The following is a 20,472-nucleotide window of genomic DNA, read 5'->3' as shown; positions in this document are numbered from 1 at the left end:
CGTCTGCTTAAAATCCCTCATTTTCCACACTGAACAGGAATCTTAGAACAAACATGTTCCTATTAAAGTGGCCGGCGAGTGTAGATCATACCATCTGGTTGGATCATATCTCACTTTGCAGTTCTCTTTGTTATCATATGTACAGTCACCAGTGTGGTTTCGATTGCTTTATTCTGGTTTTTACTGGTTTGGGAAATTACATACCGTAATCTTCTCTTTGTTTATGATTACAAAAGGTGAATATCATTCCTCTCTCTGATAATTAACAATTTATTTAAACCATTAACAGGTTAATTCCTCATTTTTTGAAATGATCTTCAGTTGTCCGATTCGCTTTTGATCTCCGTGTACGCTGGAGGACTTTCCACAGGTGGGCTGTTCATCGCAACATTGTAGATTGTGCTGATCCCCTGGAAAAAGAAAAAAAAATGAAGTTCCATAAATGAACGTTTAAATAACCTTCATCTCAGTTTGAATTTCACAATAATCTCAATGCACTGAGACTTGATTCAATCCAAAATTAAAAATGTAAAATCTTCTGACTCTCCAACAATGTGGAGGTTCCTCATGATGTTCAGGTTTGTCTTACCAGTTGAGCTTGATGACCTGGGAAGGAAGTGTCCACAGGAAGATATCCCTCAGGATTTGGAACCACGTTGTTGATATCCAGCTAGATGGCACATAAACAGAGCTCCATAGTTACACAATAACAATATATACACAACATGGCCATGTACAATACTTTTATATGAAAAAACAAAGCAGTATCATATCACCTTTAGGCCATGGTTATTACAAAAGTTATTCTTACTTTTGGCCAATGGATGTTCTTGCAAGCTAAGGTCCATCCATCCATTATCTATACCACTTATGGGGGCCAAGCCCAGCTAACTTTGGACAAGAAGCACCAAAGAAGCCTTTGGACTGTCAGAGGAAACCAGAGCATCCAGAGGAACCCAAACAGGCATGTAAACCACAACATGTAAACTCCTCATGGTTCAAACGGTTTGTGCCATGAGGTACGAATGCTAACCACTGCACCACTGTGCCATCTGGGGGATTAGGTGCCTTGCTTAAGGGTACTTCAGCCATTCTTGCTGATCCAGGGAATTAAACTGTGACAACCTTTTGGTCCCAAAGCTGCTTCTTCGCCATAGCAATTAATTAAACCATCAGAAAATGGAGCATTATCTTATTCCATCATGTCCTTGGAAGAGTATGGAGTTCTTACAAGGTAAAATGTGGCAGGAAAATGCACCCAGGATGGGGTCCTGTCCTTAAGTCTTCATTGCTCTTACTTCTTCAAATTATTTAAATAATTTATCTGGAGTCCTTCTTGGTTGCAAAAATCTGCAGTTTGCTGCAGACAAAGAGTTCATTCCTGGAAAGAAGTCAGGCAATGAGCCAGTCAATCCAAGCATGAATCTCATTCCAGATGTGATTACATTTTTAGAGGCTTGACCACCTTTTCTCATATATTTTCTAACGACTCCTTCTGCTTTTGATACATCACTGTTAAAGCTAGACGGCCTTTTGATTTCATAAAATCGGTGAAATTTAGTTCCGTCTGAAATGTGGTGATTGTGATATCTGTTTATTTCTGTAATATCTCACAAAATATCAGGCCATTCTGTGGCTGGGAAGTTATTTAATTTGAGAGGATTAAAGCAAATAATGTGCATGAAATCACTCGCTTCGCGCAGTCAAGCAGACAGAGGAAGTCCGTGTGTGCATGCGCAGGTTTACCTCTTCTTCTTCTTCTTCTTTTGGGTTTTACAGCAGCTGGCATCCACAGTGTTGCATTACTGCCATCTACAGGTTTCCCTTTGAGCGTGCACTGACAGTTCCATCATTCTGTCGCTAAACGAACAGCTGATCACACCGAGGTGCTCGCTGAGCGCCCATATTTATTAGTTTGGTCCTGCGTTTCCTTTCCTTCATTTAGAACATAACGTCTTTTCTTCTCGCTTTCTTTCCATTACTGTAGTTGGTCTTTGGTCTTTCATTCGCACACACATGTCATCTATTTTTCTCTTCTGTTTCAAATTTGTATCCCACAATGCCTTGCGTGAGCAGGGAAAGCCCACCACGTGATGCGTGATGTAGTATCTTGAATTGGGTCATGGTGAAGCAGGAAAAAATAGCAGAGAATTTAGGACCATGTGGCTCTTAATTAATTAAATGTTCTATTTTTAAAAAATAAGAATAAAATTGGAAGTCTGTGATTCGAATTCAGTAGCTTTCGGTCACTAAACAAAAATAATTGGGTGTCGGGAAAATTATTTTCTTTTTATAGCCTACACTTGAAAAATCTGAAAGGCAGTACAGCTTTAGTACCTTCCTGAATTGGAATGCCCCTGACATTGACTATGGTTTTTAATGACTCTGTTTTTCACTTCTTGTTTTTTTGTCTCCTGTACTTTTGAGCTTAATATATTTAAGTTTGATCATCTGAGCCTCTTCCTTAACATACAGCTGTTTAAATCTACAATTTAGTCGCCTGTCTTCCTGATCATTTCTACCCATTTTTGATCACATTAAAAAATAAAAATAAAATTAGATGCCTTGTTTGGTCAAGAAAATGTAAGTGTCATGATATTTTTAACTTTACACCTGCGTGGTGTTGTTTCTATCCATGTCAGGGCCAATTTTTTTTCTACCACACAGGTTCAGAATTTTCCATAACATTGGGATTGAAATCTACAGCCGGCTTTTCGGATGTTTTTAATTTTTTTTTTTTTAAGCAGCTTTCTGTCAATGCATAGCTGGTATGTATGTATGTATGTATGTATGTATGTATGTATGTATGTATGTATGTGAAACATGAGGAGCAGAAGAAGCTTCTTGCTTCTGCGAAACAGTAATAATAAGCAGCTCCTCCATCCTGGATCTTTAGAAAGACCTGAGCACAGCCTCATGTTCAGTTGGCCCACTCCTCCAGGACTTGTGGCAGTGGTTTAAAACCAGTTTATCTCAATGAAGCCTGATTAATCAAAGTTAAAGAAGCTGGATGTGAAGGTAATCATATTGTTTTAGTTTTAAGTAAAAGGAACTTTCACAAGGTGGATTTGATTTGGGTAAGATTCATGAGCATTAAGGCCGATGAACAGACTGGCATTTCTCTCTGACAGAAAACAGGGTGAAGTGTGCATCGGGATAAAGCTGACAATACAGTAAAGTCAATATTGCATGATTTGGAGAGTTTTTTTCTTAAATACTTACATTAGGTTCATTTGAGCATGTGGCTTTACAGGCAAAAACTGAGATGGAGATGGATGTGGTGAACTGGAGCAGAGAGAAAACCAGCAGGATGCCGAGGATTCCGCTGATGTAGTCCTGAAAAAATAAAGTAAATAAATAAAAATTAAAAGATCCAACATCACCAAAACACACAGGTTCAAGATCCCTATCACCTAAAGTCACTTTTTTTAATTCCACTTTTATAATTAAGAATTTTTTTATAATGTATTGCTTTTTAATTTTTATTTTATTGTCTCATTACTTTTGTTCTTCTCATGTTGTTTCATAAGTTTTTCTTCTTATTATATTATCACTTCTCATGTCATGTCCTTACTTTATCATTATGATGACAATGAAACCATGATGATGATGATGATGATTATTATTATTATTATTATTATTATTATTATTAAACATGATACTGTATGCTCTCGGATAAAAGGATCTTTCATTAAACCAATCATAAAAGTAAAACTAAATTTTATAGAGCTTAAATTTAGAGGGGTAAATTTCCTACACAGTTGCACTCAGTTCAATGACAGACTTACATAGCTCTATCTAGTACCCTCACTGTTTGTTTGTTATTGTTATAATTGTGTATTATAATGTTTTTACATTTTAGAATTTATGTTGTTTCGTATTTTTGTAAATCCCCCTTTTTAAATTTATTTATTTATTTTAATAATGTCTATAAAGCTCACTCATGGAAAATGCTCAAGAATTCCAATGTACCTGTACTGCAGTGTATTTGTGCAACTGGCAATAAATTCTAAACTAAACTAAAACTAAACTAATTTTGTAAATTAAAAAGCTGAATTATTTATTTATTTATTTATTTTTTAGTGATCTTTATTTTCTCATGATGACAATAAACCCATCAATGAACATTACCATACTCCCGCGGCATCCATAACCGAAGCAGATCCCATAATGAGACCGTAAATCTGAAACAAGTGTGAGGATGCTGATGGCTGCTGTGAGCGCACCAAGAATATTCACTGCCAGAGCACTTTTTACCTAGAAGAAAATAAAAAAAAAGCAAATCATCATCACACATAAAAAGTCAAAATCATGACTTGAGAAACATCAGAATCTATTCTATTTATTAAAGGAACAGTCCACCGTACTTCCATAATGAAATATGCTCTTATCTGAATTGAGACGAGCTGCTCCGTACCTCTCCGAGCTTTCCGCGACCTCCCAGTCAGTCAGACGCAGTCAGACGCGCTGTCACTCCTGTTAGCAATGTAGCTAGGCTCAGCATGGCCAGTGGTATTTTTTGGGGCTGTAGGTAGATGCGACCAAACTCTTCCACGTTTTTCCTCTTTACATAGGTTTATATGACCAGTGATATGAAACAGGTTCAGTTACACAAATTGAAACGTAGCGATTTTCTATGCTATGGAAAGTCCGCGCTATAATGACAGGCGTACTAACACCTTCTGCGCGCTTCGGCAGCGCATTGATACGGAGCTCAGATATCAATGCGCTGCCGAAGCGCGCAGAAGGTGTTAGTACGCCTGTCATTATAGCGCGGACTTTCCATAGCATAGAAAATCGCTACGTTTCAATTTGTGTAACTGAACTTGTTTCATATCACTGGTCATATAAACCTATGTAAAGAGGAAAAACGTGGAAGAGTTTGGTCGCATCTACCTACAGCCCCAAAAAATACCATTGGCCATGCTGAGCCTAGCTACATTGCTAACAGGAGTGACAGCGCGTCTGACTGCGTCTGACTGACTGGGAAGTCGCGCAAAGCTCAGAGAGGTACGGAGCAGCTCGTCTCAATTCAGATAAGAGCATATTTCATTATGGAAGTATGGTGGACTGTTCCTTTAAAGCAGCATTACAGTCTGTAGGAATTTTAAATTGGGTGGCAAGCGGGCTAACATAGGGGGTCATTTCACTGAGAAATCTTCCCGTAAGACCGATCTGTGATCTCAGAGCATGGCTTGGTTGCCGCAGGTCGTACGCAGTCGACGGTTGACTGAGGGTTGGTCACGCCTTGGTCTTCCGTGGTTGTACGTGGCTGAGGAATGGTCTCCCCGACAAAAAGAGATTGTAGCTCGTTTTTTTGACATGTCAAAAAACTGAACCTTGACCTAAAAGAGAGCATCAAAAGAGTGAACAAGGTAGAGGAAAGGACGCACTGGTCGAGAGACAATCGAGGCTAGAATGGGGATGAGCGATGCTCAGTTTTCTCGAGCGAGAACTGATTGCGCGCATGGTTGTGCTGCTCGGCCCATCCTCGACACTCACTCGATCAGTGCGATCTAGCTTCACTCTTTTGCAATCAAGCCTCACGCCGCGCAACCTGTCCCAGACCTTCCCTAGACCCGTACGCTCCCTATTCTTCCCATGGGCACGATTGGATTCTAAGGATTAAGGTGTGACCTTCTTCAACCAATAAAGATTGACCATCACTTAAGTAGCGACCTACCTTCGCCTAATCTTATTAAAGCTACGTGTACTGAATGTCATATACCGTAAATAGGGTGCATTAAGTATAACCAGAGAGTCTTGCTGCAGTTGCAGGGCATGGTGCTCAGGGGTGAAAGTAAGCTGGTCCTGGCCAGTCCGGCGTACCACTAAAAGATTTGGCCGTACCGGAAAGAAAAATATACTCATCTCATCTCATTATCTGTAGCCGCTTTATCCTGTTCTACAGGGTCGCAGGCGAGCTGGAGCCTATCCCAGCTGACTACGGCCGAAAGGCAGGGTACACCCTGGACAAGTAGCCAGGTCATCACAGGGCTGAAAAATATACTGTCTCTGAAAAAAAAAATTAAAAACTAAAAAAAAATAAATAAGCTTAACCAGATCTTGTGCTATAACGTGCGCAGCTGGTAATCAAAGTGTTTTAGCAGACAGACGTTAGTTGCAAAGTCTCCCAAATAAAAAGGCATATAAAGAAACATGTTAATGTTTCATGATAGGCTATTTAAAAATTACTTTGATCAGAATTCGTAAATCAAGTGGAAGTTGGGGGCGGCACGGTGGTGTAGTGGTTAGCGCTGTCGCCTCACAGCAAGAAGGTCCGGGTTCGAGCCCCGGGGCCGGCAAGGGCCTTTCTGTGCGGAGTTTGCATGTTCTCCCCGTGTCCGCGTGGGTTTCCTCCAGGTGCTCTGGTTTCCCCCACAGTCCAAAGACATGCAGGTTAGGTTAACTGGTGACTCTAAATTGAGCGTAGGTGTGAATGTGAGTGTGAATGGTTGTCTGTGTCTATGTGTCAGCCCTGTGATGACCTGGTGACTTGTCCAGGGTGTACCCCGCCTTTCGCCCGTAGTCAGCTGGGATAGGCTCCAGCTTGCCTGCGACCCTGTAGAACAGGATAAAGCGGCTAGAGATAATGAGATGAGATGAGTGGAAGTTGGGGCAAAGATTCTAGATTACTGTCTGGTTGGAGAGAGCAGAGTAACTAGGCTACCAATGCATGGCACGCACTGAGAACACAAGCACTTACTGTAGAACGCACGCACTTTCTCAAACGTTCAAGCCTCTTTGGAATTTATTTTAAGTGTTTTACCTAAAAACTTTCACTTTTCTGTTCTGTTACACTGTTCTGTGTCCATTGTCCAAAATGAAAAGTTAGTTTTCAACTGTTCAGCTAAAAAAAATGTTATTAAATTGTGTTGTTGAAATTATGTGTTTGCAATTTATTTATAATCAAAAACTGATACAGGTGGATGAAAGAGTGATAGTGTGATAAAAAGTACTATACTAGTACTACTGAGTGATAAGAAGTCCTAGTGAATGCTTGATAAGTAGACAATAATAAATAATTAGGTGTATTTTCCCGCACGCACTGTGTGCACGCACTATGACTCAAAATAATATACCGGCAAGAAATAAAAGTTACTTTCACCCCTGATGGTGCTGTAATAACATAGCATGATGCAGACCGATTGGGTCCATGTTGTCCCTTCAGAGGCTGGTCAAAAACTGATGGTCGGCCACCGATCGCCGGGCCTTTTTATATGGTCGCAGTGGGTCGCACGCAAATCCAGGCGACCGTGACAAATTTGCGCGTAGCTCAGGTGAGAATCTGTCTAGAAAAGATCGAGAATTGAGCGTACAGAGCGAGGCTATAACGTTTATATCACAGGCTAAATCGTATTGATCGAGGGTACGTTGCAACTCGTACGTAGCTAGATCGGCCAAGATTGAGCCTTGATCGGCTGAGGTTGCACACTTGCGAGGATAGATCGCCGAGAGATCGACGCTATGTTGCAGACTGGTCGAACAGAACGAGCCTTGGTCGTGTTAAGATCGCATCAGATCGAGTGGATAGACGCAAGTAGAGCGTATGTAAAGCATCTACAGAGCGTATAGGATGCAGGTAGAGCGTACACATCAAAGGTCGAACGAGATAACATCGAACATAGAGCGTACATAGAAAATAATGGGTTTAGGTCACATGGATTTTGCCCGCGACTACGGGAAAACATAGCTGCGATCATAGTTGCGCGTGGTCGCATGCGATTTTTCCAGATCGTACTCGGTGAAATGAGCCCCATAGTGAAATATCAACCAGTTAAAGAGTTTATTCCCAGTACCAATGTCTGAGTGCTAGCAGCAAAACCTCCATTAACTTAGCTTATAATCAAAAGCTAGTGAGTTGACACCTTTGCTAATGCAACCAAACATCAAGCAAGTATAAAGTCTCATCTCATCTCTTGCTTGGTCACTCTCTCTCTCGTTTTCTCGTCCTGGTGTCCTCCAACAGCGTCTTCTTTGGTCTCGTTGCCTGTGCTGTGATGTCCACACTGAGAACACTGAGGTACCTTCTTTTTATAGCTAGCTGAAGACTATTAGGTGTTGATGTGTGACAGAGTGCCATAAACTGTGATGCAGTTCCTGCAGGAGCTCTCAGGGACACTCCACCAGAGTTATACCGTGCTATAACTGGCGTTCCGGGTGTGGAGTCAGAATGGAAGACAAGACATTCTCCTGATTACACATCAACATACCATCAGAATGGGCTTGAAGCTGATATTTGAAGGTGAAATTCCAAAATAATGCTCTTTAACCTTCTGGGGTCGAGAGCTTCTCCGACGAAGCTCAGCAGGTTTAGAATGAGTAAGCCATGTATTTAGATAAATATCTTCGAGTTTTTCATCCTACAAGCATGATAAACATATTAAAATAAACTTTATACTTTGCACTTTCCTATGTGCCCACTGCCAAATAAAAAAAATATATATATTTTTTTATATAACCTAAATTAGATGAAACATAAAACTTGTCACCTTCCTCAGTCATACCGGAGTTGGAGTGCTGAGAGCCCACTTATGCATTCATAAAAGACTGTTCACATGGTAACGGCATGATAAAACTGAAAGAGTGAAAGTGATTGGTTTCTCTTTCACTGTGGGAACGCCCACTGTAAACAGGATAAAATACATCAGACATAGTTTAAGCGACCTCTTTGGAGGTCAAACTTGTTGCAAGATGGTACGTGGATTTGGTGCTCAGGAGGCACTTTGGATGATTCAGGACAGCGATTCAATTCAGTCTTGAGAACTGCGACACTGATGATGAGCAGTGCCTTTTTTTTTCTTTTTTTTTTACTTCGACTTGATCCAGCCAAAGATCAACTCAAGTAAGTGTAAATTTTCTTCTATTTCTGATGAGCCGCTTGATTGATATGCGTGTGCTATGGTGCATACACAGGAAAAATGACAGCAATTTTTTCTAGAGTTAAAAGTATTTTCCTCAAAAATAGTGAATTTTGCTCTATTTTGAGTTTAGAGAGTAAAATGTGGAGTTGGAACGGGAGCAAAATTAGAGTAATTGTGTAACAGACTAACAGAGTTGATTGTGGCTCTGAACTGAGTAAAATAGTACAAGAGTTAATTTCAAGACACACTGAATTGAGTCAAATACCAAAATACAGTCAAATACCAGATAAATGAAGATTTTTTAAAAGCAGTTTTAGAACTGTGTTGGAAGGTGTAAAAAAAAAAACATGACCTTACCCATTGGGACTTGACCTGATGGGATTAAGAGTTGGCAGTCAGAGGGGTTTTCACTCTTCTCATTGAATGAATGGAAATTTTTACTCTTCTCATTGAATACCCCTCCCCACTGCCAACCCCTTATCCCAAAACAATAGGACATACATTTTTTATGGCCAGTTATTTGTCCAAAACAATGGAGCAGATTTAAGTTTTTGTGCTTGATCCATTCCTGAGACTGAACAGAACCACCTCAAGTGACCAAAACAGTCTATCACAATGGGTCATGTTTTTTTTTTTTTCCACAAATTCCAACACAGTTCTAAAACTGCTTAATGAAGATGTAAAGCATCTTCATTTATCTGTTTTTTAAATAGTACAATAATGACTTACATACTACAGAAATATTATTGTAACTGAACTTGTATTGAATGCAAAAATGACTTTTGAATTAATTTGAAAAATGAATTTCATATGACTTTGAAAATACAGCTTAGATTTGTTAAAATTGACAAAATCAGAGCATGACAAAATCATTAGAGTGCCAGAAAATACCCTCAGACCTCAGAGGGTTAAATTGAAACTTTGAGAGTGAATTCTGACCTTCACCACAAACATGACTGGTCATAATTTTACGTTCCAGTTGGCTTACACAATTTGATGAACATTTTGAAAGAATCCATAAGTGTGGATATTTAACACGTTATAACATTTGTCTTTAAAAAATGCAATGACTTTTATGGATCAAAAGAAGAAGTGAAGTGTTTTATGCTGTAATATTTGCTTGCACAGCTGATGATGAGTTATTTTTGTCTAAAGCATCCTGTTACTCTGGAAATCATGTGCAATCCAATGAGAAATCAGGACAAAGATTTCCAGAAGGTTCCACAGGGTGTCTGGTTCAGGAGTTGAATAAAATTATATAATTTGTGAATGTAAATGACTATATTCCAGAAGTCCTATTTTGAGTGTTTTTTTTTTTTCAGTCTTTCTCAGGCATAATAAAGACAGTAACAAAATCTCAACTAGACCATGCTCACATCTGGTTTAAATCTGAAGATGCAAAACAAAACTATTTCAAACATAAAACACATTTTTTTAAATGAAGTCTAATAAACAAGAATGTGAAAAAATGTAAAAAAAAAAAGGAAAAAAGAAAAACCTTGTCATTTGTGTTTACATACCGCACAGGGGTGGAGTGTTTTGCTTGCAGAAATAGTCAGAATAGCAGCTGTGATGTGCTGAGAGAAAGAAAATATTTTTCTGTTATTATATAATTTAATTGTATAATTAATTTCTGGAACTACAAAATTATTATTATTATTATTATTATTATTATTATTATTATTATTATTATTTAATGTATATTTAAGTCAATAAGACTGAAGAACACTTACAAGCAACGAGCCCCAGAATGGAATTCCAATAATTACAAATTTGAGAAACGGTCTGCCCAAGAACATAAAACCAAATATCAGCATCAACGAACCGTAGATTATTTGGACAACCTGTGGAAAAAGAAATAAAAATACTCACTTTTTTTGTATGAACTATTCGGTATTTTATGCAACTTTATTTTATTTTTTAAGCATTGACATTCACTGAATTAAGATTTATATTATTATTTTTTAAAGCTACAAATTGTATTAGTTATAGATTTAAGTATTGATTTGTTGCAGGGTTGATCTGCTTTTTTATTTTAAATAATTATTTCTGAATTTTTATTGATTGATTTATTTCATTAAAGCTAGACTGCCTTTCAGATTTTTCAAGTGTAGGTCATAAAAAGAATTTTCCCCGACACCCAATTATTTTTGTTAGTGGACCGAAAGCTACTGAATTCGAATCACAGACTTCCAATTTTATTCATGTTTTTAAAAATATTTTGATTTTATGAAATTGAAAGGCTGTCTAACTTTAAGGTTTAAATGGCGTTACATCATCATCAGAGAGGCCCAGATGTAATTCCCAAGTTTACAAAGATCAGGAAGCTGCTGAAGGCCATCGAGAGGAAGGCAAGAATGCCAGCAAACTGGTGACTGTGAAAGAAGACTCTATGATGCAGCACTCATAAAGTTCCATATCACTCCACAACGTGGTGGGGAAATATTCCCGGTGATCCCAGTGATCAATTGAGGAAGAACCTGACACTCCATAATGGATCTGTCCAGTTCAATATGACTCAATTCTTCATCAACTGAAGAAATAACATGAGCCCAGGAAGGTACAAGAACACTTGCCTCTGGACACATCACTGAGGATGTATCCAGAGGCAGCATCGGAAGATGTATGCTCACAGCTAACACCCTGAGTCATCAGTGACAGCCAAGAAAGACTGGATGACAACCACAAAAAGTGTGGTGACTAATGGAGAGTCAGTGACAGCTTGGAGAGACAGCATATGGGAATGAACAGGCAAGCAACCCAATCTGTGTACTTTGTGAGGAGGACCCCCAATAAAGCTACAATGGACTCAATGGGAAGATACCCCCAGGGGCACCCGAGATGGGGGGAGGATGAGCACCCCATTCGGATGGACACAACAGTGGTAGACCCAAGCAACGGACAAACAATAATGAGCAAGCTGTGTGCATGTGGCAAAGTTTGCAAGAACAAGCACGGCCTGAAGATCCACTAAGCGAAGATGAAAAGTCTGGTGGGAGCAAGAGCAACACATCGCACAGGTGTCCAATCTGGTGAGATGCAGAAGAAGCCAGGTCCGTAGTCAACCCATAGCACCCGGAACCTCCAAGTGTTGCAAACAGATCACTTGAGCATCAACTCTACCCGGAGGTGGATTAAATGGCCTGCAGCTAACATGACCACTCTGTGGAAACAGTTTGAGAATGATGGCAATTGAATCCTAGAGGCGGCAGTGAAGGGTGATGCCAACGGGCAGCTACTAGGCCTGACAACAATCATTGTCAGCTTCACAGCTGAACGGTTCGGAGAGGAAGAGAAAAAAGGTTCAGGAACATCACACACAAAGAACCACAGGGAGGTGAGGATCCATAACATCAAGCAGGAGATGAAAGTATTGACAGCCCAGTACAAGAAGGAGGAAGAGGAAGCATGCACCGGCTTGACACAGCTGATGTGCATCCTCTGCAAGAAGATCAAGGTCCTCCACTGGGCTGAGTTGCATTGGAGGTGGTGGCATGAAAGGGCCCAGAAATGAGCAGCCTTCATTGTTAACCCCTTTAAATTCACAAAGGAGCTGCTGGGGCAAAAGCACAGTGGGAAACTGGTCTGCTTGCAGGAGGATATAGACCAACATCTGAGGCAGGCATACAGCAACCCACAAAGAAAGCAGGAGTTGGGAGAGTGCAACATCTTGATAGACCCTCCTGAACCAGAAGTGCAGTTTGACTTGGCAGAAGTCTGGAAAGCTGAGCCTCACTGCATCAAATTTCTCATCCGGGCAGTGTACGATGTACTCGCAAGTCCAGCAAACCTGCACACATAGGGCATTGCAGAGTCACCAGCATGCCCTCTGTGTTCCAAGTGAGGAACCCTGGAACACATCCTCAGTTGCTGCAAAAAGGCACTTGGAGAGGGACGGTACTGACAGAGCCATGATCAAGTCCTAAAGTCCATAGCTGAAGCCATCAGCACAGGACTTGATTTGGCCAAGGGGTGCAAACCCTCCAAGAAGACCGTTGCCTTTGTCAGAGTGGGAGAGCAGACCAATCTTACCAAAAGAACAGCATCGGCAGGCATTCTTACTTCAGCATGAGACTGGCAGCTGTTGGTTGACACTGGATGACAGCTGAAGTTCCCCAGCCACATCACAGCCACCACCATGCAACCAGACATTGTCCTATTGTCTGAGTCAACCAAGCAAGCTGTGATGCTGCAGCTGACAGTTCCATTGGAAGATCGCTTGGAAGAAGCTTTTGAAAGGAAGCTCTCAAAGTACGCAGAGCTGGTTAACACCTGTTAGCAGGCTGGATGGAGAGCAAGGTGTCTCCCAATGGAAGTAGGGTGCAGAGGATTTGCAGCTCGTTCCTGAGTCATAGCCATTAGCAATCTGGGCATCGTAGGAGAGAGGAGAAGGAGAGCTATCTGCAGTATTACCTCATGGCAGAAAGAGCCTCAAGATGGCTGTGGCTCAAAAGAGAAGAGCCATGGAGCCAGTAGCTAGCCACCTGGACACAAGCTGGGGTCTGATCAGCCCTGGCTGGGTCACCTGGAGGAAGGTGTATGATGTTGAAAGACCCGAAACACCCAGTGATTCCAGGAACATCACTGAGAATGTGTCCAGAGGCAGCATCGGAAGATGTACAGTATGTTTACAGAGTGACTATGTTGAGAGATCTGCTGTAGGTCATGTACATGTGGAATCTGCCTAGAGACCAAGCTATTGACGAGTGATGAAGTCAAATGTGCACCAGACACCAACACGAGCATTTATGGATGACCTGAAAACATGGTCAATTATAGAAGGCACATGGATGGTGGTCCAGGGCAAAGATAGCCTTTAGACCCAGTAAGTCAAGAACTTTAGTCCTGAAGAAAGGTCAGAGTGAACAACGATACTGAGTTCAAGACTGGTGATGAGTCAAGAGTTTTGTGAAGTGGTTTGAGCACACATTCTACAAGATGTCCTGATGATGATGATGATGATGATGATGATAAGTGAGGTTGCTTGAGATGTTTCACCAAACAGCATGGACAGTTCATATCATCCAGTTCAGATTTATTCATATTTATTATTTCATAGATTTTCTGAAATCATGTTCATCTCCCTGAACAATGTTGATCTTCCAGATTTTATTCACTTTATATTATTCCGTATTCATCACATTATTTCATACAGTTTTATTTATTATTCATGTAATGCTATTCATTTATTTATGAAGTAACTTGATATTAAAAATACTCTCAAAAAATAATGTGCTTTTTATGTTAAACACTATATCTCAATTTAAATATATAAGCCGTAAATCATGAAAACAACAAGAAGTGTTGCCAGGCAAAACAAACCTCGCCCGGCAGCACTTATTTTATACCTATGTTGATAATGGTAATATTTCTTAATCATCAGTTGTCAGGTTATACATAGTCCTATGAAAATCCATGACCTTGAATTTGACATTTCAAATTCATTCAAGGTCAAAGGTCATGGTGGCAATGGAAAGCCCATTTGGGACTTTCTGTCTGTTGATAATGGTAAACATCTGGCCACCATGAACCATTTTAAAGTTATAGCCCTTTGAAAACCCATGACCTTCAGTTTGACCTTTTAAGGTCACTCAAGGTCAAAGATCATGGTGCCAAATGAAAGCCCATATTTCACTTCCTATAAGTTGATAATGGTAAATATCTGTCTACCATCAACCGTTTTCAAGTTATAGGCCTCTGAAACTCCATGACCTTGAGATTGACCTTTCAAGGTCATTCAAAGTCCAAGATCATGGTGCCAAATAAAAGGCCGTATGGGAGTTCCTAGATGGTCATAATAGTAAACATTTGTCTATCGGCAACCATTTTTGAGTTATAATGGAAAATGTTATTTTGACTGATGACCTTGACCCCCTGACCTTTAACTCCCAACTGCTACAGAGACTGTTCAAGCTACCCCATCATGCAGCATATGGCTGGAAGCAGAATTGAAAGATGCACATGTTGGTTTTGGTTTGAAGTGAAAATGATGAATTTGAAGAAAGTTATCGCAAAAAAAATATTTTCACCTTTCTGGTGACCTTGACCTGATTACTCCCAAAATTTAACCAGGTAATCTACGGTCCATTGCCCACCTGCCCTGAAAATTTGAAGTCAATTAGTGCAACCATCAGGATGCTAGATTGTTAACAAACAGACACACAAACAAACAAACCACACTGATTACAATACCTCACCCTGCTTACTCCATTGCAGGTGAGGTAATAATAATAAAAGCACATGTTCAGTGCTGCATTGTAATTGTGTAACTTACTCCCAGAACTTTTGGTTCCCCTTTCAGGAATTTCTGCAGTGGGCTGAGTGTCTGAGAGGGATTTTGTCTGACTGCTGATGAGGGAAGAACCTGAGTGATGATGGTGTAGCCACTTTGCACATTAGTGAGTGGGTTCTCAACGTTGGCCATCTTTAATAAAACACCTCTGCATGATTAGTCTGTGAACAACAAACATGGCATGATGGGATAACGTGAGAAGAAATCAGAGTAGAAATGATGACGTCACTAAAATGTGTCACGTCAGGACTGAATTCAGTCACAGAGTCAGACTCTGGTGAATTCCATGGGAAGCGATCACAACATGACCGAGCTTGATTCCATTTCGTCATCATGCTCATGTACAAGATCATGTGATAACTGAGTGCACACACCTGGGCTCAGTCAGCTCGCAACTACAAATCACTCACTCTCATGCACACACACTTTCCCAGGTTTCAATTTGGGAAGAGCAGACTGGCATCAATGTTAAAAGCTGACATGAGTTCGCCTCCGATTGTAGCAAATGGTAAATATTACAAACTTGCAGAGATTGAAAGATATTTTCAGGGAAAATGGTAGAGTTGCATAATTTTTTTTTTCACATGAAAACATGACATGTCTGTGAAGGTTCTCAGTCACCCAGGTCATCGTAAACCATAGGTGCTAAAGAAGGCAAATTGACTTGTTTGAACTCCTTGAAGATGTTTCACCTCTCATCCAAAAGGCTTCTTTAGTTCTGTCTGACTAGTGGGGAGTTCCAGGTATTTATTATCTAGTGGACCAAAAGCAACCCTAAGGAGAGTCGTTGAGGTCACATGGGTTGTTGACCCTCTCAGTCACCCTGTAGGTGTTGGGGTCACTGGTAGCTGGGTGTGCACGGTGTTAGCAGCCTAGAGGGTCGTTAGGGTGATATGTGGGTCATCGACCATCTAAGTCATCCTTTAGGTGTTGGGGTCACTGCAGGCCAAGTGTGAACGATGTTGGCAGCTGAGAGGGTAGTTAGGGTGATCTGTGGGTCGTTGAAGCCAGCTGAGTCTTGGTGTGGATGTGTATTCAGTTTTCTGGGAAGTGTGTCAAGGACTGCATTGTATGTGGCTGATGTCTCAGTGGTGTCTCAGACAACCTCCTTTGTTCAGTGATTGGCCATTCCAGGTTGATGAAGATGGCTTCTTTAACTCCTCTTTCAATCCACCGGTCTTTTCTGGCTAGAATACATATATTATCATCCTGAGCAGTGTGTTCTTTGTTATTGAGATGGAGATAGACGACAGAGTCCTGGCCTAGTCATCTCAATAACAAAGAACACACTGTTCAGGACTGTAATGTATGCATTCTAGCCAGAGAAGACCGGTGGTTTGAAAGAGGAGTAAAAGAAGCCCTCGTTGTCAACCTGGAATGACCATCACTGAACAGAGGAGGTGATCTGAGACACTATTGAGACACCAGACACCTACAATGCAGTCCTTGGCACACTTCCCAGAAAACTGAATACACATCCACACCAAGCCCATGTTTACATTAGACCGTATCAGCGGATCATCAGATTAACGTTTTTAAAACGATTAGTGTGCACACAGCAACACCAATACACGATTTGCGTGCACACAGCAACACCAATACACGGATACGCTCGGCTCCGCAGGCATCCTGCGCTCCAAATCACTCCGCCCTGAACAGTGAGTGCCCTCTGGAGGGTGCGCACTCTGGCCTTGCGCAGCTCACAGAGCGTGCGAGTGAAGTGCACAAGCTGTGATTCGGGACTGAGCCGCTGTGTGTGAGATCCCAGCGCATATCACTTACCACTTGCAAGTGGAAGGATGGCAAGCCTAAAGACAATCATAACTACACAATGGGCAGTATTTGCATCAGTATTTGCAGTATTTTCATACTTTTATACTCTTTAATGAAAGGTGATACAAGGCGGAAGTCCACGCCGTTTTTCAGCAGTCGCGTCACATGCCAACGCCAACGAATCAGGAAGGTGGATGTCACAGTGACATTGTCCAATGACGATGCCAGCTAGAGCTCAGCACAGCGTATCCGCGTATTCTCAATGTTTACACAGCACCAGAGCTGACACGATCTGGATTGAATACGTGGACCCTGGTGGATTACCGTTTCCCGGCGTTTCCAGGCGGTTTAATGTAAATGGACAGTGCATCCGCGAAGAAAACGAGACAGATACGGTCTAATGTAAACTTGGCCCAAGACTCAGCTGACTTCAATGACCCATAGATCACCCTAACGACCCTCTAGGCTGCCAACACCATTCACACCCGGCCTCCAGCAGTGGCATGCACAGATAGACACAAGGTGGTGCTCAAGCACCTGCCCCTCTGCCCTCTGTCCAAAAAAGTGCCCTTTTGATTTTTTTTTTTTTACAGTTTACTGAGGCTAATGTCAACATGATCTTTTAGAAAAGCCGCAGCATTAAAAGCGTGTGTGAAAATAATGTCCCGATGTGTGCCCCCTCCGCACACACACCGGACCTCTGTCTCTCTTGCTTTGTCACGTGAACAAGCGTGCAGTGCATTCAATGTGAGGTTGCAGCAGCATAGCGTCCTGGAAGCCACGGCCTTGTCGTAGCGCAGACAACACATCGGGCAGTCAGTCAGCTCTTCCCCTGCCCCACCAGCCAGGTAACACATGAATCAAGTGAAAATGTATTGTTTGCCCTCTAAGCCCAAGCTGTAATTATTTTGTTGTGAAGTAGCCCGTCGCATACAGAAACAACTGCACATAAGTATTATATTTTTTGCTAGACCATTTTCAGATTTAGGAAAACAAAAATTTATTTTTCTATTTTGTTCAACTAGAGATTCCTGGCAAAGTCAAAAAGCCTTGATGTAATAAATTAACATTAAGTGGTTGTTTTACACCTTTAAAAACTAGAACGGGTCAGTGGCGACCCGAACACAAGAGGAGGGTTAAATCTCAGACTTTTATAATAAGGTGTTCCACATGTGCAAAAAAGTGCCCTTTTTTCCCCCCAGAGCACTTGCCCCCCAAAATGTCTGTGCATGCCACTGGCCTCCAGTGACCCCAACACCAACAGGATGACTGAGAGGGTCAACAACCCATGTGACCTCAGTGACTCTCTTTTGGGTTGCTTTTGGTCCACTAGATAATAAATACCTGGAACTCCCCACTAGTCAGACAGAACTGAAGAAGCCTTTTGGATGGGAGGTGAAACATCAAGAATTTCAAATAAGTCCAGTTGCATTCTTTAGCACCTACAATGAAAGCATGACATTATCATCAGTTAAAGCCTTATGTTCTATTTCTTGAGATGTCGCAACTTTCTTTTCTTTCACCTGAGCACAATCTTTGTTTTGTTACTTTCACTTTTCATTCAGTAAGAGTTTTACACATTATCAATACTTTCCCTTTTCTCAGTACTTTGCTTACCTCTAATAATGTGTCTTTTTTAGACTTTATATCTTTTATATGACTTTGTGTGGTTTTTTTTAAACTTTATTTTGTTATTTATACGGCATTTCACATTTGAGGTTAATCTCAAAGGGCGACATTACAGCACACAAGACCAAGACGGTATACAACCATAAAACGGTAAAATATTTGGAAAGCAAAAATACGAAGGTTAAAATGAAGACATAAGGTTACTGAGTTCGCTATATTCTCACAGATCAAAATGTACTTATTTTAAATAAACAAAATGTGGCAGGAGAAAGGAACAGGACTTGCGTCCCAATTGCCATCTAACACCAACCCCTACATTTAAATGAAACAAAAAAAGAAATTCAAAAACTCATTAAAGCAAACACTGATCCTGTTAGTTTAATAAACAAAAAAATCTCATACTCATTTACCTCTTGTCCTCTGAGCTGTGCAGTCTGTGTATGTGTGTGTGTGCGCGTCTCTCTCTCTCTCGCTCTCTCTCCTCTGAATGAGTATATTTCACATCGCTGATCTGTTGTCCTCTGTCCCACTTCCTGTATTCCAGAAAAAAAATTCCAGAATTTCCAGTGAGGTAGATTTCCAGTCTTGAGTGCAAGACAAGACAAACAAGCAATTTAATCAAAGCTCTTGTACAAGTGAATGAAATCATCCAGTTGCACAATATGGGACTGTTTAGAAATTATTCCATTATCTGACTTGCTGTCGATAGAGACGGCAGATAAGAAGAAGAAGACTTTATTTGTCACATGTACACTTGAGCACACAGTGAAATTCGTCCTCTGCGTTTAACCTATCTGAAGCAGTGAACGCACACATGCATACACACAAGTGAGCATTGAGCACACACACACACGTGACCAATGAGCACACACACACACACACACACACCCAGAGCAGTCGGCAGCTATGCTAGAGCCCCCGGGGAGCAGTTGTGGGTTCAGCCCAACCTCAGGTACTGGCTGCCCCATGTTAACCTAACCTGCATGTTTTTGGACTGGGGGAAACCGGAGCACCCGGAGGAAACCCACGCGGACACGGGGAGAACATGCAAACTCCACACAGAAAGGCCCTCGCCGGCCCCGGGGCTCGAACCCAAAATCTTCTTGCTGTGAGGCAACAGTGCACTACACCAACATGCCGCCCCATCCTCTCCTTTTTCTTTAAAAAGAAAAATGCAGCTTGTCAGTTTACCAAGAACCCACAAAGCATAAACTCTTCAAACTCCTCTTTCAAGAAGATTGCCACAAACTGAGCAGGTGGACTCAGATGCAGGTGCAGCTTGAGTTCTTTCCTGAATACCGCAGGCGTAATCATGGCAACAAAAATCAATACTCAAGAACTAGAGAACAGAAAGCTGGCGGTAAACCACACCAGAAAACCTCCTGCATTTTTCTTTTAAAAGAATAGAATGGAGAAAAGTACAGAATGGAAATGATGGACAGTGAAAGCTCAGTAAATGAGAGAGAGAGAGAGAGAGAGAGAGAGATGCATGGCATCAGCAGAAAGACAGAGAAAATCTGTTCATTTTTTTTTTAACTTTATGACCCTGATGCCGCTGGTGATTATTTTGTTGATTTGTAGCGGTCATGTCTCGGTGGTTAGAATGCTTTTATTTTGTGTCTTGTAGGTAGACCTCTGTTCCGAGTTCTCGGATTCCATAAATTGTGTGTGTCTCACTCTCTCTCTCTCATGTGTCTCGCTCTCTCTCACTCTTGTCTGTCTCAGTCTCACACTCTCTCACTTGCTCGTGTATCTCTCTCTCTCTCTCTCTCTCTCTCTCTCTCTCTCTCTCTCTCGTGTTTGTCTGTCTCTCTTGTGTCTCTCATCTCTCTCTCTCACTCATGTGTCTCTCTCTCTCCCTCTCACTCATGTCTCTCTCTCCCTCTCACTCATGTCTCTCTCTCTCTCTCTCTC

General features: G+C 41.2%; 1 protein-coding gene across 2 annotated transcripts; it reads right to left on the bottom strand.

Annotated features, from left to right (window-relative positions):
* Positions 1-56: 56 nt before the first annotated feature.
* LOC132884742 (membrane-spanning 4-domains subfamily A member 15-like) lies at positions 57-19,056 on the bottom strand. Of its 2 annotated transcripts, none has more exons than XM_060918642.1 (8): positions 15,139-15,219; positions 14,894-14,964; positions 10,598-10,708; positions 10,385-10,441; positions 4,132-4,257; positions 3,223-3,336; positions 590-670; positions 57-410 (listed from the first exon to the last, which is right to left on the bottom strand). In XM_060918642.1, exons 3-8 carry the CDS (start codon positions 10,679-10,681, stop codon positions 318-320), a joined length of 555 nt encoding a protein of 184 aa, XP_060774625.1. In that variant the 5' UTR covers positions 10,682-10,708; positions 14,894-14,964; positions 15,139-15,219; the 3' UTR covers positions 57-317. The 2 variants fall into 2 exon arrangements, with proteins under 2 accessions (XP_060774625.1, XP_060774624.1); XM_060918641.1 differs by lacking the exon at positions 14,894-14,964 and adding an exon at positions 18,969-19,056 and having other exon boundaries at positions 60-410; positions 15,139-15,317.
* Between the last annotated feature and the right edge of the window lie 1,416 nt (positions 19,057-20,472).

Source organism: Neoarius graeffei, chromosome 4, assembly GCF_027579695.1.
Source record: "Neoarius graeffei isolate fNeoGra1 chromosome 4, fNeoGra1.pri, whole genome shotgun sequence".
NCBI lineage: Eukaryota > Metazoa > Chordata > Actinopteri > Siluriformes > Ariidae > Neoarius > Neoarius graeffei.
This window is presented reverse-complemented; position numbering and strand designations above follow the sequence as displayed.